The sequence below is a fragment of the Pseudophryne corroboree genome, chromosome 9, assembly GCF_028390025.1.
Source record: "Pseudophryne corroboree isolate aPseCor3 chromosome 9, aPseCor3.hap2, whole genome shotgun sequence".
NCBI lineage: Eukaryota > Metazoa > Chordata > Amphibia > Anura > Myobatrachidae > Pseudophryne > Pseudophryne corroboree.
In genome coordinates this window covers 75,099,996-75,117,556 of record NC_086452.1, presented here as the reverse complement: position 1 = coordinate 75,117,556, position 17,561 = coordinate 75,099,996, and the positions used below count along the sequence as shown (strand labels likewise).

Below are 17,561 nucleotides of genomic sequence, written 5' to 3'. Positions count from 1 at the left end.
ATCTCATTATGGTATGCAATTATTCCAAAATACGGAAAAAATCCGATATCCAAAATACCTCTGGTCCCAAGCATTTTGGATAAGGGATACTCAACCTGTACTCGTACCCTTTCAGACCCACTCTTTGGGCCAGTGTATGCACATGAATTCACTCCACAGGGCAATAGCACCAACCACTGGATCCAGACGACGGGACCGCACACCGCGCCGGTAATGCGAACCCGTCCGGCCACCCGCAATGGTCACAGAGAGATGTAAGCACCAAATGGAAAAAGACAGACGTCTGGCAAGCTCCGCACCAACGCGTTTCGTAGATACTTCCTCAGGAGACTGGCTTGCAGACGTCATCTAGAGCTTAATATACTGCCTTGCAGTTTGTCCCAAGCTGATTTCAATAATTGATGATGAGTTAGTACACTCATGACATACAGATTTTAAAACACATTTGGCCCACATTATACAACAATGTTACATATAATTATAAAACACATTACATATACTTTTAAAAACAACCTCTTAGTCATAAAAGGAACAGTTACTATTTTTTTTTATTTTTTTTAAAAAAAGCATTTGTTTCACTGACTGCTACATAATCCATTAAGCAATAAACAATTATGAACATTAAAAAACCCTAATCACCGAGATATACATATATTTAACAACAATTCTTTCCCATATAGCACATACATATGTATTTTTAAATTCATAAAAAGCCTTTATATACATATAAAGAAACACACATTCTATCTCCCATTTGTTAATAAAAGTGCATAACGAGATGGTATGGATATCAGTACTAGAGAACGATACAAATATACATGACTCAGTAAAAAACTTTTTTGATCCACACAGATATCACAAATCTATTTCCAAAAAGATACAGTCGCTCACAACTCCTAGATTGTTCATATTCTGACATAATCCCAGAGTCTTGCTTCATAGCCTATCCTCTCCATTCCCCATATTTAATTGTGGGTACACATCAATATAGATCTCAAGTATACTTTATTAAAATAATAAAGAAAAATCATAAAGATAGATCATAAGCAAGGTAGCCTACCGTTCCCTAATGAACGGGGTGATCTCATAGCTCTCATTTAGACCACGTGGGACCAGTGTATTTAGCTTCAAAATCCAGAAGGTCTCCTTTCTAAGCAGTTGTTCTTCTCTATTGCCACCATCCCTACTTATTGCTATATGTTCAATACCCGCAAATTTCAAGAGGGAGGGATCTGCATTGTGTCGCTCTGCACGATGTCGCGGAACACTATGATTCATAACACGTTCTAATATTTCTAGTGTGCTCCAATATTCTAATTTTTAATACCCGTTTGGTCTTACCAATATAACCAAGTCCACAGGGCCACATTAGTACATAAATACAGAAGCTGGTGTTACAATTTATAAAGGACTGAATAATGTTGGGACATGTTGTTATCTTCCCCATTGTATTTTTTGCTCCCTTATCAGCCAAATTACACACTTTACAGCCCCCACATTGAAAAATGGCTTTTGTGGGTACCAAAAAGTGATCACTTCTCTCAGTCTGTATTTTTTGCAATTTGCTTTTAGATACCATAGATTTAACAGTTCTTGCCCTTCTGTAGATAATGTCAGGTTTTTTCGGAAGTACAGGAGCCAATATGGGATCTAGTTGCAAGATATGCCAGTTTTTCTGAGCTATCCTTTCTAGATCCTTAAAGCCTGTACTAAATTGTGTTACAAATGGACAAAACATTTTAGTACTTCCTCTATCATTTTCCTTTTTCTTATAAACCAGCAAGGCGTCTCTTTTCTTCTCTCTTGCTCTCATCATTGCCCTTTTTGTAAGTTCCTTAGGGTAACCCCTCTCTGAAAACCTATCTGTGTAGATCTCTGCTTGTTCGTCAAACTTAGAGAGGCTTGTACAGTTTCTCCGCAGTCTGGTGTATTGAGAATAGGGTATATTCTCTTTCCACTGTGGGATATGACAACTCTTAAACTCCAGATAGCTATTGCTATCAACTTTCTTGAAGTGCGTATATGTTTCTATCTCACCTGTCACTTCAAAGTTTTCAGTGGAAATTACTAAATCCAAAAACTCCAACCTATTCGTACTAAGGGGGTAATTCTGAGTTGATCGCAGCAGCAAGTTTGTTAGCAATTGGGCAAAACCATGTGCACTGCAGGGGGGGCAGATATAACATTTTCAGAGAGAGTTAGCTTTGGGTGGGTTATTTCGTTTCTGTGCAGGGTAAATACTGGCTGCTTTATTTTTACACTGCAATTTAGATTTCAGTTTGAACACACCCCACCCAAATCTAACTCTCTCTGCACATGTTGTATCTGCCTCCCCTGCAGTGCACATGGTTTTGCCCAATTGCTAACAAATTTGCTGCTGCGATCAACTCAGAATTAGGCCCCAAAGGTACCTGTGAATTTTAAATTATATGTATTCACATTTAGGATCCCCAAAAAATCATTCCATTCCTGTTCATTCCCATCCCATATGATAATCAAATCGTCTATGTACCTTTTATACATGATTATTTTGGACCTCATCTCACCTTTTATAGTTTCCATTTCCCATTGTCCCATGTAGATATTGGCCAGACTCGGGGCGCAAATGCTCCCCATAGCTGATCCGCACACCTGCTGATACCAATCCTCAAGAAATGTGAAATAATTGTACTTAAGTACAAATTCTAAGCACTGGCAGATAAACTTACACTTCAAGTCATTAACCTCAGGATCATTCCTAAGTTTAGCCTCCACCGCTGAGATACCCTTATTATGAGGGATCGACGTATATAGCGACTGGACATCCATAGAACACCACCTATAGGATTCCTTCCATTTTAACCCTTTCAATATATGTAAAACCGAGGTGGAGTCTTGTATATAAGACTCCAAACTCAGGACATATTTCTTTATATAACAGTCTACAAATTCTGAGATCTTAGATGTCAGAGATCCAATGCCACTAATAATAGGTCTCTCCGGGGGGTGGGATAGGTTCTTATGGATTTTTGGGATATGATAGAATGTAGCCATCCGAGGGTGCTGATTATATAAATAATGATATTCTGCAATAGAGATACTATTAGTTGACAATCCTTCCTTTAGTATCCCTTCTAATACAATCAGAAATCCATTTGTTGGATCATCTGTAAGCTTTACATAAGATTCAGAGTCGTTGAGTAATCTATATGCTTCCTTAACATAATATTCCCTATCCATAAGAACTATCCCACACCCTTTGTCAGCATTTTTTATCACCACATCTGTATTTGAGGCCAAGGCTTTAAGAGCTTGATATTCATTTTTACTCAAGTTATTATTTCTCTTATTAGGAATATCAATAGTTTCAAGATCCTTTTTCATAATTTCATTAAACATCTCTACATAAGGGCCTCTAGATTCCAAAGGAAAATATGTGGATTTGAGTTTTAAACCAGATCCACTTTTAGTCTGATCCCAATTTCGTTCTTCCTAAGAAAATGCCTTTTAAGTGTGAGGTTCCTAATATAGAGATTCAAATCAATATACGTATTGACCTTGTTTAAGCTGGCTGAAGGAGCATAGGACAACCCCTTTGACAAGACCCTTTTTTCAACCAGATTCAGGGTATACTTTGATAAATTGAAGATACCCCTATCTGATTCTTCTAATAAGGGTTTCTCAATTTTGATTCTCTTTTGGGAAGATCGCCCTCCTCTCTTTCCCCTAATCTTCGTTTTCTCCCTACCGGTGTACCCTGCTCCCTGTTGTATCTCTCTATTTCTTAACCGTGTCGTTTTGTTTGTGCTCCCCTCTCTCTCTTGCATATTGCAGATTATCAAATCTATTTTTTTGAGCAAAGTTTGAATAATCATATTGATTTTCAGAATGCTTTCTATAGGGTGCAGTTCTTCTAGGAATTTCCCACTCCCGTTCACGATTAAAAGTTCTTTTTCGCCCAGAGTATCCCTGCTGATCTTGGAAGGGCCCTCGTTCTAAATTCCACCTATTAAAACTAGTCTTTCTAACAGGTGTGTTAATGGTTGGAAGAATGTCAGCCTGTCTCATCTGATTTCTAGATATATTCCAAGTGCGTACTTGGCCCTTCTGATAATCTATCTTATCCCTCTTAAACTTCCTAGCTTTTGTCTCGATTACTTTTTCCTCAATAGCGGTAACTTTTAAGTCAATACTTTTTTTGATCTGATTAAATTTCTCTGTACCTCTTAGAGGAACCAATTCCTGATCTAACTCTTTCAGGCTTTTTTCTACTGAATCTAAACATTTTTTCTTTTCACATACCAATAATTTCATTAATTCTAAGGAGCACTCTTCTTGAATCCTAAACCATTCATCTAAAAAAAAATTATTTTCAGTGTACCCTATGGGATTTTTATTTAATCTTAATCCCCTAGGGACCGTCTACATTTTATATACAGTAGTCCAAACTGACTATATCCCACCACGTTTTTGTTTCTTTGATTAGAAGTTTCTCAAGTCTGAGATAAAGTCTGAGGTTTTTTTAAAAGTATATGTAATGTGTTTTATAATTATATGTAACATTGTTGTATAATGTGGGCCAAATGTGTTTTAAAATCTGTATGTCATGAGTATACTAACTCATCGTCAATTATTGAAATCAGCTTGGGACAAACTGCAAGGCAGTATATTAAGCTCTAGATGACGTCTGCAAGCCAGCCTCCTGAGGAAGTATCCACGAAACGCGTTGGGGCGGAGCTTGCCAGACATCTGTCTTTTTCCATTTGGTGCTTACATCTCCCTGTGACCATTGCGGGTGGCCGGACGGGTTCGGATTACCGGCGCGGTGTGCGGTCCCGGCATCTGGATCCAGTGGTTGGTGCTATTGCCCTGTGGAGTGAATTCATGTACATACACTGGCCCAAAGAGTGAGTCTGAAAGGGTACGAGTATTTTTAAACTGTGTGCCTTGTTGTTAAAGATGTGCTTTAAAGAAATAAACTTGATTTGCGCTATGGGCGCGTTCTTCTGAATTTCTACTTCCAGATATATATATATATATACATGTATATATATATATATATATATATATGAGTGCCACCTCATTCTTTGCCGCATATATATATATATATATATATTTATATACAGTGCTCGAAGTGGGCATATGGCATATTGGCATTTCGAGCACTACTGAAGACCCCTGCCGCCGCATCTTTTCAAATGCGGCTCTATTCACGTGCCAATTGGAGCACTTTAACCGGCTGCAAATCAGTTGCTGCAGCGTGGCCGCTCCTGATTGGCCGCCGGACCACAGCAAAGTTGAAATTGTAGTGGTCATAGGAGCCAATGACCCCAGCCTTCTGCAGCGCCGCAGCCGCCTCCCCAGCTTTCCCAGCCTCCTCTTCCGCACCAATGCTGTCGCGCACACCCTCCTCTGCACCGCCGACGTGACACACATATATATATGGAAACCCCCCCCCAACAAATCCTGCGTTTGCACCTGGATGCCTCTTTTCTAGTGTATACATATTTAACCTAGTAAGCCTTTCCTCATACTCCAGTGTCTCTAACCCTTTAATCAGTTTAGTAGCTCGCCTTTGAACTCTTTCTAGTTCCCCGATATCTTTTTTTATAATATGGTGCCCAAAATGTAAAAAATATTCCAGGTGCGGACGTACCAATGATTAGTACAGCGGAAGGATTACATTCTCGTCCCTTGTCTCAATGCCCCATTTTATACACACAAGCACCTTACTTGCCTTTTTTGCTGCATTTTGACATTGTGGGTCATTCCGAGTTAATCGCTCGCTAGCAGTTTTTAGCAGCCGTGCAAATGCATTGTCGCCGCCCACCGGGGAGTGTGTTTTCGCTTGCAGAAGTGCAAACGCCTGTGCAGCAGAGCGTCTGCAAAAATATTTTGTGCAGAACAAGACCAGCCCTGGACTTACTCTTCGTGTGCGTTGATTCTAACATTGGTGGGATGGCTTTTGACGTCACACACCCGCCCAGCGTTCGCCCAGCCAAGCCTGCGTTTTCCCTGGAACGCCTGCGTTTTTCCAAACACTCCCAGAAAACGGTCAGTTGACACCCAGAAACGCCCCCTTCCTGTCAATCTTCTTGCGTTGTGCCGTGCGACTGAAAGCTTCGCTAGAACCTGTGCAAAACCACAAAGGACTTTGTACCCGTACGTCACGCGTGCGCATTGCGGTGCATACGCATACGCAGAAATGCCGATTTTTAGCCTGATCGCTGCGCTGCGAACAACGGCAGCTAGCGATCAACTCGGAATGACCCCCATTGTGTACTGTTATTAAGCCTATTATGTATGAGCACCCCCAAATCTTTTTCCACAGCAGTTACCCCTATATTTTCCCCAATTAGAGTGTAGGATGCATGTGTGTTTTTTGTCCCAAAATGCATAACTTAGCATTTTTCTATATTGAACCTCATTCCCCATTTAGACGCCCAGGTTTCAAGTTTAAATAAGTCATTCTGTAGAGACTCCACATTGCTTTCTGAATTAATTACCCTACACAGTTTAGTATCATCTGCAAAGATTGACACTGTGCTTTCCAGGCTGTCCTAGATCATTGATAAATATATTGAACAGTAGCGTGCCGAGTACGGACCCTTGTGGTATTCCGCTGACTACTGGTACCCACATGCATTCGCACACTTGCACAGCTAAAATACACTCCCCCTGTAGGCGGCGACTATCTGATCGCAGGACAGCAAAATCGCTGCCCAGCTATCAGGTCTGAATTAGGCCCTTAGTGTTGAACAAGTTTCTAGATATTGTATAAATGATGAAGCTGTCTCTTTAATTGCACAACTGAAGTTGGCGCTGTGGCGTGCTTTGCATTGTGAGTAGACAGGGCTAAGATAAACACATTACTGCTGCTGCAATCCACTTGACATACAGTAAACTCAGCCAACTCCCGGCTGTTGGTGCAGGGCTATGTCCCAAAAATAATATAAAAAGTGACTCTTTCAGCGAGGAGATCCTCCTCCTCATCTCTCCTGCAGTCACACTGAATGGGCGAGATTGCTGGAGTTGCGAGATGCCGGACGATCTTGGATGTTTTTTTAAAGCGGCATTTACAAGGCATGACTGCCACTTTAAATAAACGTCCAAGATCGGCTGTCATCCCGCAAACTCGGACGCTATTACGTCTCGCCAAATGTCTCCTCTGGTGCTTTCTCATAGCTCTGCCCCAACAGCTCAGTCTTCCTGTGAAAGAGGACAGCTGGAACCGCTTCACTGGGTGTCTGCTGAGTCCTAGTGTCTCTTAGCTTTATCTTGTCCGCAGGGTCTTAGTGCACCCGTAGTCTCTCTCTCCTCTACTGCTCTCTGCTGGAGTATCACATTTACACTGCTTAATAGAATTTCCCCTGTGAGGAGCTTGGTTATCATATGTGTGTATAATATATATATATATATATATATATATATATATATATACTGTATATATATATATATATATATATATATATATATACCTACAAAGACCAATTGCGCTCATTAAAGCCTTGTTGTATACATGAATTCATTACTTCCTGATTTTCATATATGTTCATTGAACATTCCTCCAAAGGGGTGGTCTTCTGTATGCCGGCGGTCGGGCTCCCGGCGCTCAGTATACCGGCGCCGGGAGCCCGACAGCCGGCATACCGACACTTATTTTCCCTCGTGGGGGTCCACGACCCCCATAGAGGGAGAATAAAATAGTGTTGCACGCGTAGCGTGGCGAGCGCAGCGAGCCCGCAAGGGACTCATTTGCGCTCGCCACGCTGTCGGTAAGCCGGCGGTCGGGCTACCGGCGCCGGGATGCTGGTCGCCGGGAGCCCGACCGCCGGCCAGCCGTAGTGAACCCCTCCAAAGTGTGGGTTTTTATACACACAGTATCACCTGTAAATATACCCTCACACCAAAGATACACCCACCCAAAAAAATGGCCAAAGGCCTAATTTGACATGATACCAATTACTTTTATTAAAAAGTACATACAATTTCACATGTTCACATGAACATCATAAAACAATACATTGAGATACAACCAGAAGATTCTTTGTCATTTCCAAAAGATGGAAGATGGAAAGCAACACCCTCACCTTTTCAGGTGTGAGCTCAAGGGGTGTGATGCCAACAATGGACAAGAAACCGTAGCTGATATAAACCAACGCGTTTCGTCAGAACGGCTTCCTAAGGGGTTTATATATGGTATCACAAGAAAGGCATCTTTCCTAAATAGGGACATCAGCATTCCATATATAACGCAATAAAAATGGTCCACCCAAAGTAATTACAAGGTGATGGGACCAAGCCTAACAAGAGATGTTCGTCTTCTTAAATTGAGCCTGATTGCAATTTATGTAGTCACAAATATTCTCTCTGATTGGGATCTGCAGCTATCAGAGGAAAACACATGTAAAAGCACATTCAGCAAACAGGATCACCTTTGGCCATTTTTTTGGGGGGTGTATCTTTGGTGTGAGGGTATATTTACAGGTGATACTGTGTATATAGGGGGTCATTCCGAGTTGATCACTGGCTGCATTCGTTCGCTGTGCAGCGATGAGGCAAAAAAATGGCACTTCTGAGCATGAGCATGCGGTGCAATGCGCACGCTCGTCGTACAATTGCAACGAATTGTAGTAATTTCACGCAAGGTCTAGCGAAGCTTTTCAGTCGCACTGCTGGCCGCAGAGTGATTGACAGGAAGAGGGCGGTTCTGGGTGTCAACTGACCGTTTTCAGGGAGTGTTCGTAAAAATGCAGGTGTGCCAGCAAAAACGCAGGCGTGGCTGGGCGAATGCAGGGCGTGTTCGTGACGTCAAAACAGGAACTGAGTAGTTTGAAGTGATCGCAAGCGCTGAGTAGGTATTGAGCTACTCTAAGACTGCACAAAAACTGCCGCCACTCTGCAATCCTTTCGTTTGCACTTTTGCTAAGCTAAAATACACTCCCAGTGGGAGGCGGCATAGCATTTGCACAGCTGCTAAAAACTGCTAGCGAGTGAACAACTCGGAATGACCACCATAAACCCACACTTTGGAGGAATGTTCATTGAACATATATGAAAATCAGGAAGTACTGAATTCAAGTATACAACAAGGCTTTACTGAGTGCAATTGGTCTTTGTCTATATAAATTGTTTTTGGGAGTCCACTAACAGGGACTCTCTCCGAATTGTTGGTGGTGGTTTTAACGCAAGTTTGAAGACAGTCTCTTGCAATAAATATATATATATATATATATATATATATATATATATGTGGGTGACATAAGGACAGAGCACCAGCGGTTATATATTACTGCCAAACATTGTGCCATACATGAGGAACTTCATATAAAAGTTATTGCCTGTTATATTAGTTGCCACTTCTCATATTTTGTTCACTTTATATGGGTATTACTATTATTTAATTTTGTCTTAAACCAGTTGGCAACATGGCTTTCTCATATTAAGAAACATAAGGCCAGATTCAAATCTTTCAACCTCCCTCCAGCCCCTTACTGCCGACTGGCGCAACAACTTCATTTCAGCTCGGTACCTCCTGAGGTAGCGAGCTGAAATGCGTGTGAAAAGACCCATTTGGGCGCCCATACGAGTCTCTTCACGATCGCGCCCATTACTTTAGTCGGGTTTAGGCGCTTGACACGCCTAAACCAGACTGTAATGAGCGCGATCAGCATGATAACGGGGCACATTTGCGTATCGCCCTCGATCTCCCGTCACTTTAGACGAGAGATAGCTGGTGCGATATCGTTTAAATCTGGCCCATAAAATGTAAAGAAAGTGAACCAGGAGATATTCTGATGTTCAATTACTGTCGTTATCCCATCATTACAGATTTATAACAGCTCAAAACGCCTGACAATTGGGTTTTTCGACACCGATGGATACTTTCTTCCCCACCCAAGCATGAGACGGGCCATCCAGGAAACCAAGACCCTCCTAGAGGAAGCCGGACACACGGTGCGTCTCTTAAAAAAGGGGAAAGTTTGTCCATTATGAATGAAAGACTCTTGACTATCCCGTTAGAACAGCAATTACTGGAAACACCCTTAATATTAAATGTTACATGAATGTCAGTGTGTCTAAAGCATAGCCCCTAAACAGATCAAGTGAAAAAGAATATCACAGCAACACTGGTGACACTTTACACACTTAAATTTGTAGATGATTGAGAAATTGGTGATTCAAGCTCAGCTCAACGCTGTGTAATATTATTTAAACTGTATGCAAGGGAGAAGTCTACGTGCAGAGATGTGTATAATTCTGCATATATATGCGAATATACGCTTTTTCCCCCGCTTCTATCTGCTATCTATCTATCTATCTATCTATCTATCTATCTATCTATCTATCTATCTATCTATCTATCTATCTATCTATCTTATATTTAATTTACAGGGTTACCAAAAGCTGAGTGGGACCAGGGTACTGGGGGCCTGGCCCAATCCAGGAGGAGAGGCCATGCTGCGGCCTGGATTAAATTACTATGTGCAGCATTGAACAGACATTTTTATGGCATTGCATTGACATTCCCCCTCAGCAGCTGACCCAGGCCCCTCCAACAAGCCCAGGCCCCGGTAATTAGTACCAGTCCCATCCTCTCAGTGCCCCTGTATATTTTATTTGTAAACTTACAGTGGGCGGGATGTAGGGCGTGTTCGTGACGTCAAAACAGGAACTGAGTAGTCTGAAGTGATCGCAAGCGCTGAGTAGCCCGCAAAGATTATTAGTACATCCTGCCCTGTATGTGCTTGTCACTATTAGTCTGTACCACTACAGAACACTTGTGGTGCCCTTGTGGTGCCATATAAAGAAAACTATATATATAAATTGATCGGGATGCGGTCAGGATCCAGGCAGTCAGAATATCATCAATAGCAGCCCCGACGGTCAGAATCCCAATGGTAAGTACTAGGCACTAGGGGGAGAGTTAAGCTGCGGCATGGACTGGTGAGATTTAGGCTGTGGGAGGGGACGGTTAGGGTTAGGCTGCGGGAGGCGTGAGTTAGGGATAGTGTTAAATTACTGTTAACTGGATGCGGTCAATTTACCTGGTTAAACTTATAATAGACAAATGATCAATATGGGATGGTATGGAAATCCTGGCAGTCACCATCCCAACGAATCCCAGTGAGTGTGTTAACAGGGAATCGGTATGAAATACCTCCAATCAAAATCCAAACAGCAATTGACCGATGGTTAAAATCTCGACAAGGTCAAAATCCCGACATGGCCAAAATCCCGACATGGCCAAAATCCCGACAGTTAAAATACCGACAAGGTCAAAATACTGACATGTAAAATGCCGACAGGTCAAAATGCCGACATGAGTTTTTCATGGTTTTTTTCTATTGAAAACAACTTGTTCATACTTTACCATCCCAGTGGACCTGGAGGGGGAATATAATAGTGCCCGAAGCATGGCGAGCGCAGCGAGACATGCGAGGGGACGCGGTACACTTATATGGTGTCCATGTCGACCTATGTCGACACACACACAAAAAAACAATGAAAAATGCATGTCGGTATTTTGACCTGTCTGCATTTTACATGTCAGTATTTTGACCTTGTCAGTATTTTAAATGTTGGTATTTTGTCTATGTCGGGATTTTGATCTTGTCGGGATTTTGACCGTCGGTCAATTGCTGTTGGGATTTCAAACGTCGGGATTTTGATTGGAGGTATTTCATATCGATTCCCTGTTAACACACTCACTGGGATTCGTTGGGATGGTGACTGCCAGGATTTCCATACCATCCCATATTGATCATTTGTCTATTATAAGTTTAACCAGTGGCGCCGAGAGGGGGGAGAGCTGGTACTCTTTACCCGGGCCTTTTGGAGGGGCCGGGTCTCGCTGCTCCCCCTCCCCTGTCCCCATTACAGAGAGCCGCGTGAGAGAGAGGGAACTGACTGCCACTACAGCAGCCTCTCTCCTCAGCCCAGCACACTCTGCTCAGTGCTGTGTGCTGAGCTGGGGAGAAAGGCAGCTGCAGCGGTGGTCAATCCTCTCTCTCTCCCTACATGGGGGAAGCGAGCCATCACTCCCACACCCCTCTGTCTGCCGCCTGCTGGATTGAACACTGACGTCCTTCCTGTGTGGCTGCATGGGAATCATCATTTTTATTTTTTAGAAAGAGCAGGTCTGGCCACACCTCCTAGATTGGCCAGGCCCCCTAATTGTACCAGGGCCCTGCAGAACTGACGGGGCCCCTGAGTTCAACAAAATTCAGTTTTCATTTTAGTAAATCTTTTCATTTTAAATTAAAACAGCTTGTACCATTCACCCCACCGAGAATTGAATACGCCCTCAATGAACTCTGTTTACGAGGATTCTTTGCAGATGGAGGAACGACACTTGTGGATAAATTGTGAGTTAATGGTGTCCTTAGAATGAGGGTTTCATAGTGCCTAGAATGTGTGATTGTCTGTCTATAACCAGTGTTGATGCTGAAGCCAGTATTGATGCTGTGTCTATAACGGGTCTACTATGTTATGCCGGCTGTCGGGATCCCGGCGCTCAGTATACCGGCGCCGGGATCCCAACTGCCGGCATACCGGCATCGGGGTGAGCGCAAAGGAGCCCCTTGCGGGCTTGCTGTGCTCGCCGCCCTGCGGGCATGGTGGAGCACTACGCGCGCCACGCTATTTATTCTCCCTCCAGGGGTGTCATGGACGCCCCAAGAGGGAGAATAGTTGTTGGTATGCCGGCTGTCGGGATCCCGGCGCCGGTTTGCTTAGTGCCGGGATCCCGACAGCCAGCATATCAAATGCCCCCAGTTTGTAGCCAGTATTGATGCTGTGTCTATAACCAGTGTTGATGCTGTGTCTATAACCAGTGTTGATGCTGTGTCTATAACCAGTGTTGATGCTGTGTCTATAACTAGTGTTGATGCTGTGTCTATAACCAGTGTTGATGCTGTGTCTATAACTAGTGTTGATGCTGTGTCTATAACCAGTGTTGATGCTGTGTCTATAACTAGTGTTGATGCTGTGTCTATAACCAGTGTTGATGCTGTGTCTATAACTAGTGTTGATGCTGTGTCTATAACCAGTGTTGATGCTGTGTCTATAACTAGTGTTGATGCTGTGTCTATAACCAGTGTTGATGCTGTGTCTATAACCAGTGTTGATGCTGTGTCTATAACTAGTGTTGATGCTGTCTATAACCAGTGTTGATGCTGTGTCTATAACTAGTGTTGATGCTGTGTCTATAACCAGTGTTGATGCTGTGTCTATAACTAGTGTTGATGCTGTGTCTATAACCAGTGTTGATGCTGTGTCTATAACCAGTGTTGATGCTGTGTCTATAACTAGTGTTGATGCTGTGTCTATAACCAGTGTTGATGCTGTGTCTATAACTAGTGTTGATGCTGTGTCTATAACCAGTATTGATGCTGTGTCTATAAACAGTGTTGATACTGTATCTATAACCAGCATTGATGCTATAACCAGTATTGCTGCTGTGTCTATAACCAGTGTTGACGCTGTGTCTGTAACTAGTATTGATGCTGTGTCTATAACAGTATTGATGCTGTGTCTATAACCAGTGTTGATGCTGTGTCTATAACTAGTGTTGATGCTGTGTCTATAACCAGCATTGATGCTTTAACCAGTGTTGATGCTGTGTCTATAACCAATGTTGATGCTGTGTCTATAACCAGTATTGATGTTATAACCAGTGTTGATAATGTGTCTATAACCAGTGTTGATGCTGTGTCTATAACTAGTGTTGATGCTGTGTCTATAACCAGTATTGATGCTGTGTCTATAAACAGTGTTGATGCTGTATCTATAACCAGCATTGATGCTATAACCAGTATTGATGCTGTGTCTATAACCAGTGTTGACGCTGTGTCTATAACTAGTATTGCTGCTGTGTCTATAACCAGTGTTGACGCTGTGTCTATAACTAGTATTGATGCTGTGTCTATAACAGTATTGATGCTGTGTCTATAACTAGTATTGATTATGTGTCTATAAACAGTTTTGATATTAAGTCTATAACCAGTATTGATGCTATAACTGGTATTGAGGCTATAACTAGTATTAATACTGTGTCTATAACCAGTGTTGATGCTGTGTCTATTACCAGTGTTGATGCTGTGTCTATAACCAGTGTTGATGCAGTGTCTATAATAGTGTTGATGCTGTGTCTGTAACCAGTGTTGATGCTGTGTCTATAACCAGTGTTGATGCTGTATCTATAACAGTGTTGATGCTGTGTCTGTAACCAGTGTTGATGAGGTGTCTATAACCCAGAGCCGGCCCTAACCAATATGATGCCCTAGGCAAGATTTTGGCGGGTGCCCCCTAGCACCGCCGCTAGTTCTGCAGGAGTTGCTTGGCATGAGTCAACTGCCAGCTCTGCTAACGTCAGGCGCCTTTTGTTTACTATGTAGCTAGGATGCACAAGCAGCTTCTGCTGATTAAAATGATATGCAGCATGCCTATATTCTGTGTGCAACTGCGGCTGTATATGCATACGAAATGCTACATTACAGTGATTTCCAGGAATACACTGCAACGTAGCATTTTGTATGCAGATACAGCCGAAGTCACACACGCCACGCTATTTATTCTCCCTCCAGGGGTGTCATGGACACCCCAAGAGGGAGAATAGTTGTTGGTATGCCGGCTGTCGGGATCCCGGCGCCGGTTTGCTTAGTGCCGGGATCCCGACAGCCAGCATATCAAATGCCTCCAGTTTGTAGCCAGTATTGATGCTGTGTCTATAACCAGTGTTGATGCTGTGTCTATAACCAGTGTTGATGCTGTGTCTATAACCAGTGTTGATGCTGTGTCTATAACTAGTGTTGATGCTGTGTCTATAACCAGTGTTGATGCTGTGTCTATAACTCGTGTTGATGCTGTGTCTATAACCAGTGTTGATGCTGTGTCTATAACTAGTGTTGATGCTGTGTCTATAACCAGTATTGATGCTGTGTCTATAAACAGTGTTGATACTGTATCTATAACCAGCATTGATGCTATAACCAGTATTGCTGCTGTGTCTATAACCAGTGTTGACGCTGTGTCTGTAACTAGTATTGATGCTGTGTCTATAACAGTATTGATGCTGTGTCTATAATCAGTTTTGATGCTGTGTCTATAACTAGTGTTGATGCTGTGTCTATAACCAGCATTGATGCTTTAACCAGTGTTGATGCTGTGTCTATAACCAATGTTGATGCTGTGTCTATAACCAGTATTGATGTTATAACCAGTGTTGATAATGTGTCTATAACCAGTGTGGATGCTGTCTATAACCAGTGTTGATGCTATAACCAGTATTGATGCTGTGTCTATAACCAGTATTGATGCTGTGTCTATAAACAGTGTTGATGCTGTATCTATAACCAGCATTGATGCTATAACCAGTATTGCTGCTGTGTCTATAACCAGTGTTGACGCTGTGTCTATAACTAGTATTGATGCTGTGTCTATAACTAGTATTGATTATGTGTCTATAAACAGTTTTGATATTGAGTCTATAACCAGTATTGATGCTATAACTGGTATTGTGGCTATAACTAGTATTAATGCTGTGTCTATAACCAGTGTTGATGCTGTGTCTATAACCAGTGTTGATGCTGTGTCTATAACCAGTGTTGATGCAGTGTCTATAACAGTGTTGATGCTGTGTCTGTAACCAGTGTTGATGCTGTGTCTATAACTAGTGTTGATGCTGTGTCTATAACAGTGTTGATGCTGTGTCTATAACCCAGAGCCGGCCCTAACCAATATGATGCCCTAGGCAAGATTTTGGCTGGTGCCCCCTAGCACCGCCGCTAGTTCTGCAGGAGTTGCCTGGCATGAGTCAACTGCCAGCTCTGCTAACGTCAGGCGCCTTTGTTTACTATGTGGCTAGGATGCACAAGCAGCTTCTGCTGATTAAAATGATATGCAGCATGCCTATATTCTGTGTGCAACTGCGGCTGTATATGCATACGAAATGCTACATTACAGTGATTTCCAGGAATACACTGCAACGTAGCATTTCGTATGCAGATACAGCCGAAGTCACACACAGAATATAGGCATGCCGCATATCATTTTAATCAGCAGAAGCTGCTGGTGCCCCTAAGCATACCAGATGCCCTAGGCATTTGCCTAGTTTGCCTATGCCTAAGGCCGACTCTGCTATAACCAGTATTGATGATGTGTCTATAACCAGAATTGATGCTATAACCAGTGTTGATGCTGTGTCTATAACCAGTGTTGATGCTGTGTCTATAACCAGAATTGATGCTATAACCAGTGTTGATGCTGTGTCTATAACCAGTGTTGATGCTGTGTCTATAACCAGAATTGATGCTATAACCAGTGTTGATGCTGTGTCTATAACCAGTTTTGATGCTGTGTCTACAACCAGTTTTGATGCTGTGTCTACAACCAGCTTTGATGCTGTGCCCCACAATTTCTGATGGCAGCCCTGAGCCCGACACTGCTATTCACCCCCTGCATCATGTACATGGGGCACTGCCCTCCAGGATCTGCCCCAGGCTAAGCAGCCACCAATGACCCCCCCCCCCCCCCCCATGCAACATGCCACCTGTGCAGTGCGCTGCCACTCCATGGCAGAATGCATAAAATTGACAGGTATGTTTTGGGAGAGGGGTCGTGGGCATGCCTGCCAGTGTGGCTATGCCCACCACAGTACCCAATCAGAGCTCTTGCCAGCCCTGCCTGCAATAGGGCTACTGCAACAAATGGTGGCGTCCATGCACCAATCAGTAATGCAGCTCCTACAGACACTGACAGTGGGCAGGGAAGGGCTTTGTATAGGCATTTCCATAAAGTCGCAGACTGGCGACCTCCAGTAGATGCAGCTTTGGGGGCTTCTCCATTCATCTCGGATTCAAGCCCATTAGGTCATAGTATCATTCATGCAGTGTTTTAGGCACTTTAACAGCCTAGGATCACCTAGTGGTAGTCTGAGCCCTGCCTGTGATTTGTCTTCAGTACTAATAATACATTTGTCTGATATTTGCAGTGTCTGCAGTACACAATGAATGGAACCTACTAGCTGGTACACACAGCACAGATTAAGAAACATATTTCTAATAATACTACAGGTTGAGACTCCCATACTGTATCCAAAATTCCGAAATTCAGAATATTTAGAAATATGGATTTTTTGAGCATGACTGAGATATTTCTGGTGGCTCAATATACACAAATTTGGTTTCATGCACAAGATTATTACAAATATTGTCTACAATTACCTTCATGCTGTGTGCACGAGGTGTATATGAAACATAAATGCATTCTGTGTTTAGACTTGGCTCCCAGCCCCAAGATATCACATACAGAAAAATCCAATATCCAAAATGGGTATGGGACTCTGAGTCGAAATTGTCTAGGTCGACACACATTAGGTCAACACTCATTGGTCGACATGGAAAAATGTAGACATGAGGTTTTTTTTGGTGTCGTTTTCATCGCAAAGTGACGGGAAACCCCAATTAGAGCACCGTGTCCCCTCGCATGGCTCGCTTCACTCGCCATGCTTCGGACAAGGTGCCTCGCTCTGCTACTGCTGCGCTCGGCACAGGTTACCGTTCGTAGTCCACATGGATCGT

The 17,561-nt window shown here is 42.9% G+C and overlaps 1 protein-coding gene across 4 annotated transcripts in view; it reads left to right on the top strand.

Moving 5' to 3' along the window:
* Positions 1-17,561, top strand: part of LOC134957548 (vitamin D3 hydroxylase-associated protein-like) — a 98,592-nt gene that overhangs the window by 68,134 nt on the left and 12,897 nt on the right. For all 4 annotated transcript variants that reach the window (XM_063939527.1, XM_063939528.1, XM_063939529.1 and 1 more), the window contains exons 8-9: positions 9,811-9,936; positions 12,250-12,347. In XM_063939527.1, coding sequence (XP_063795597.1) covers positions 9,811-9,936; positions 12,250-12,347 — 224 coding nt within the window. The remainder of the gene's footprint in view (positions 1-9,810; positions 9,937-12,249; positions 12,348-17,561) is intronic.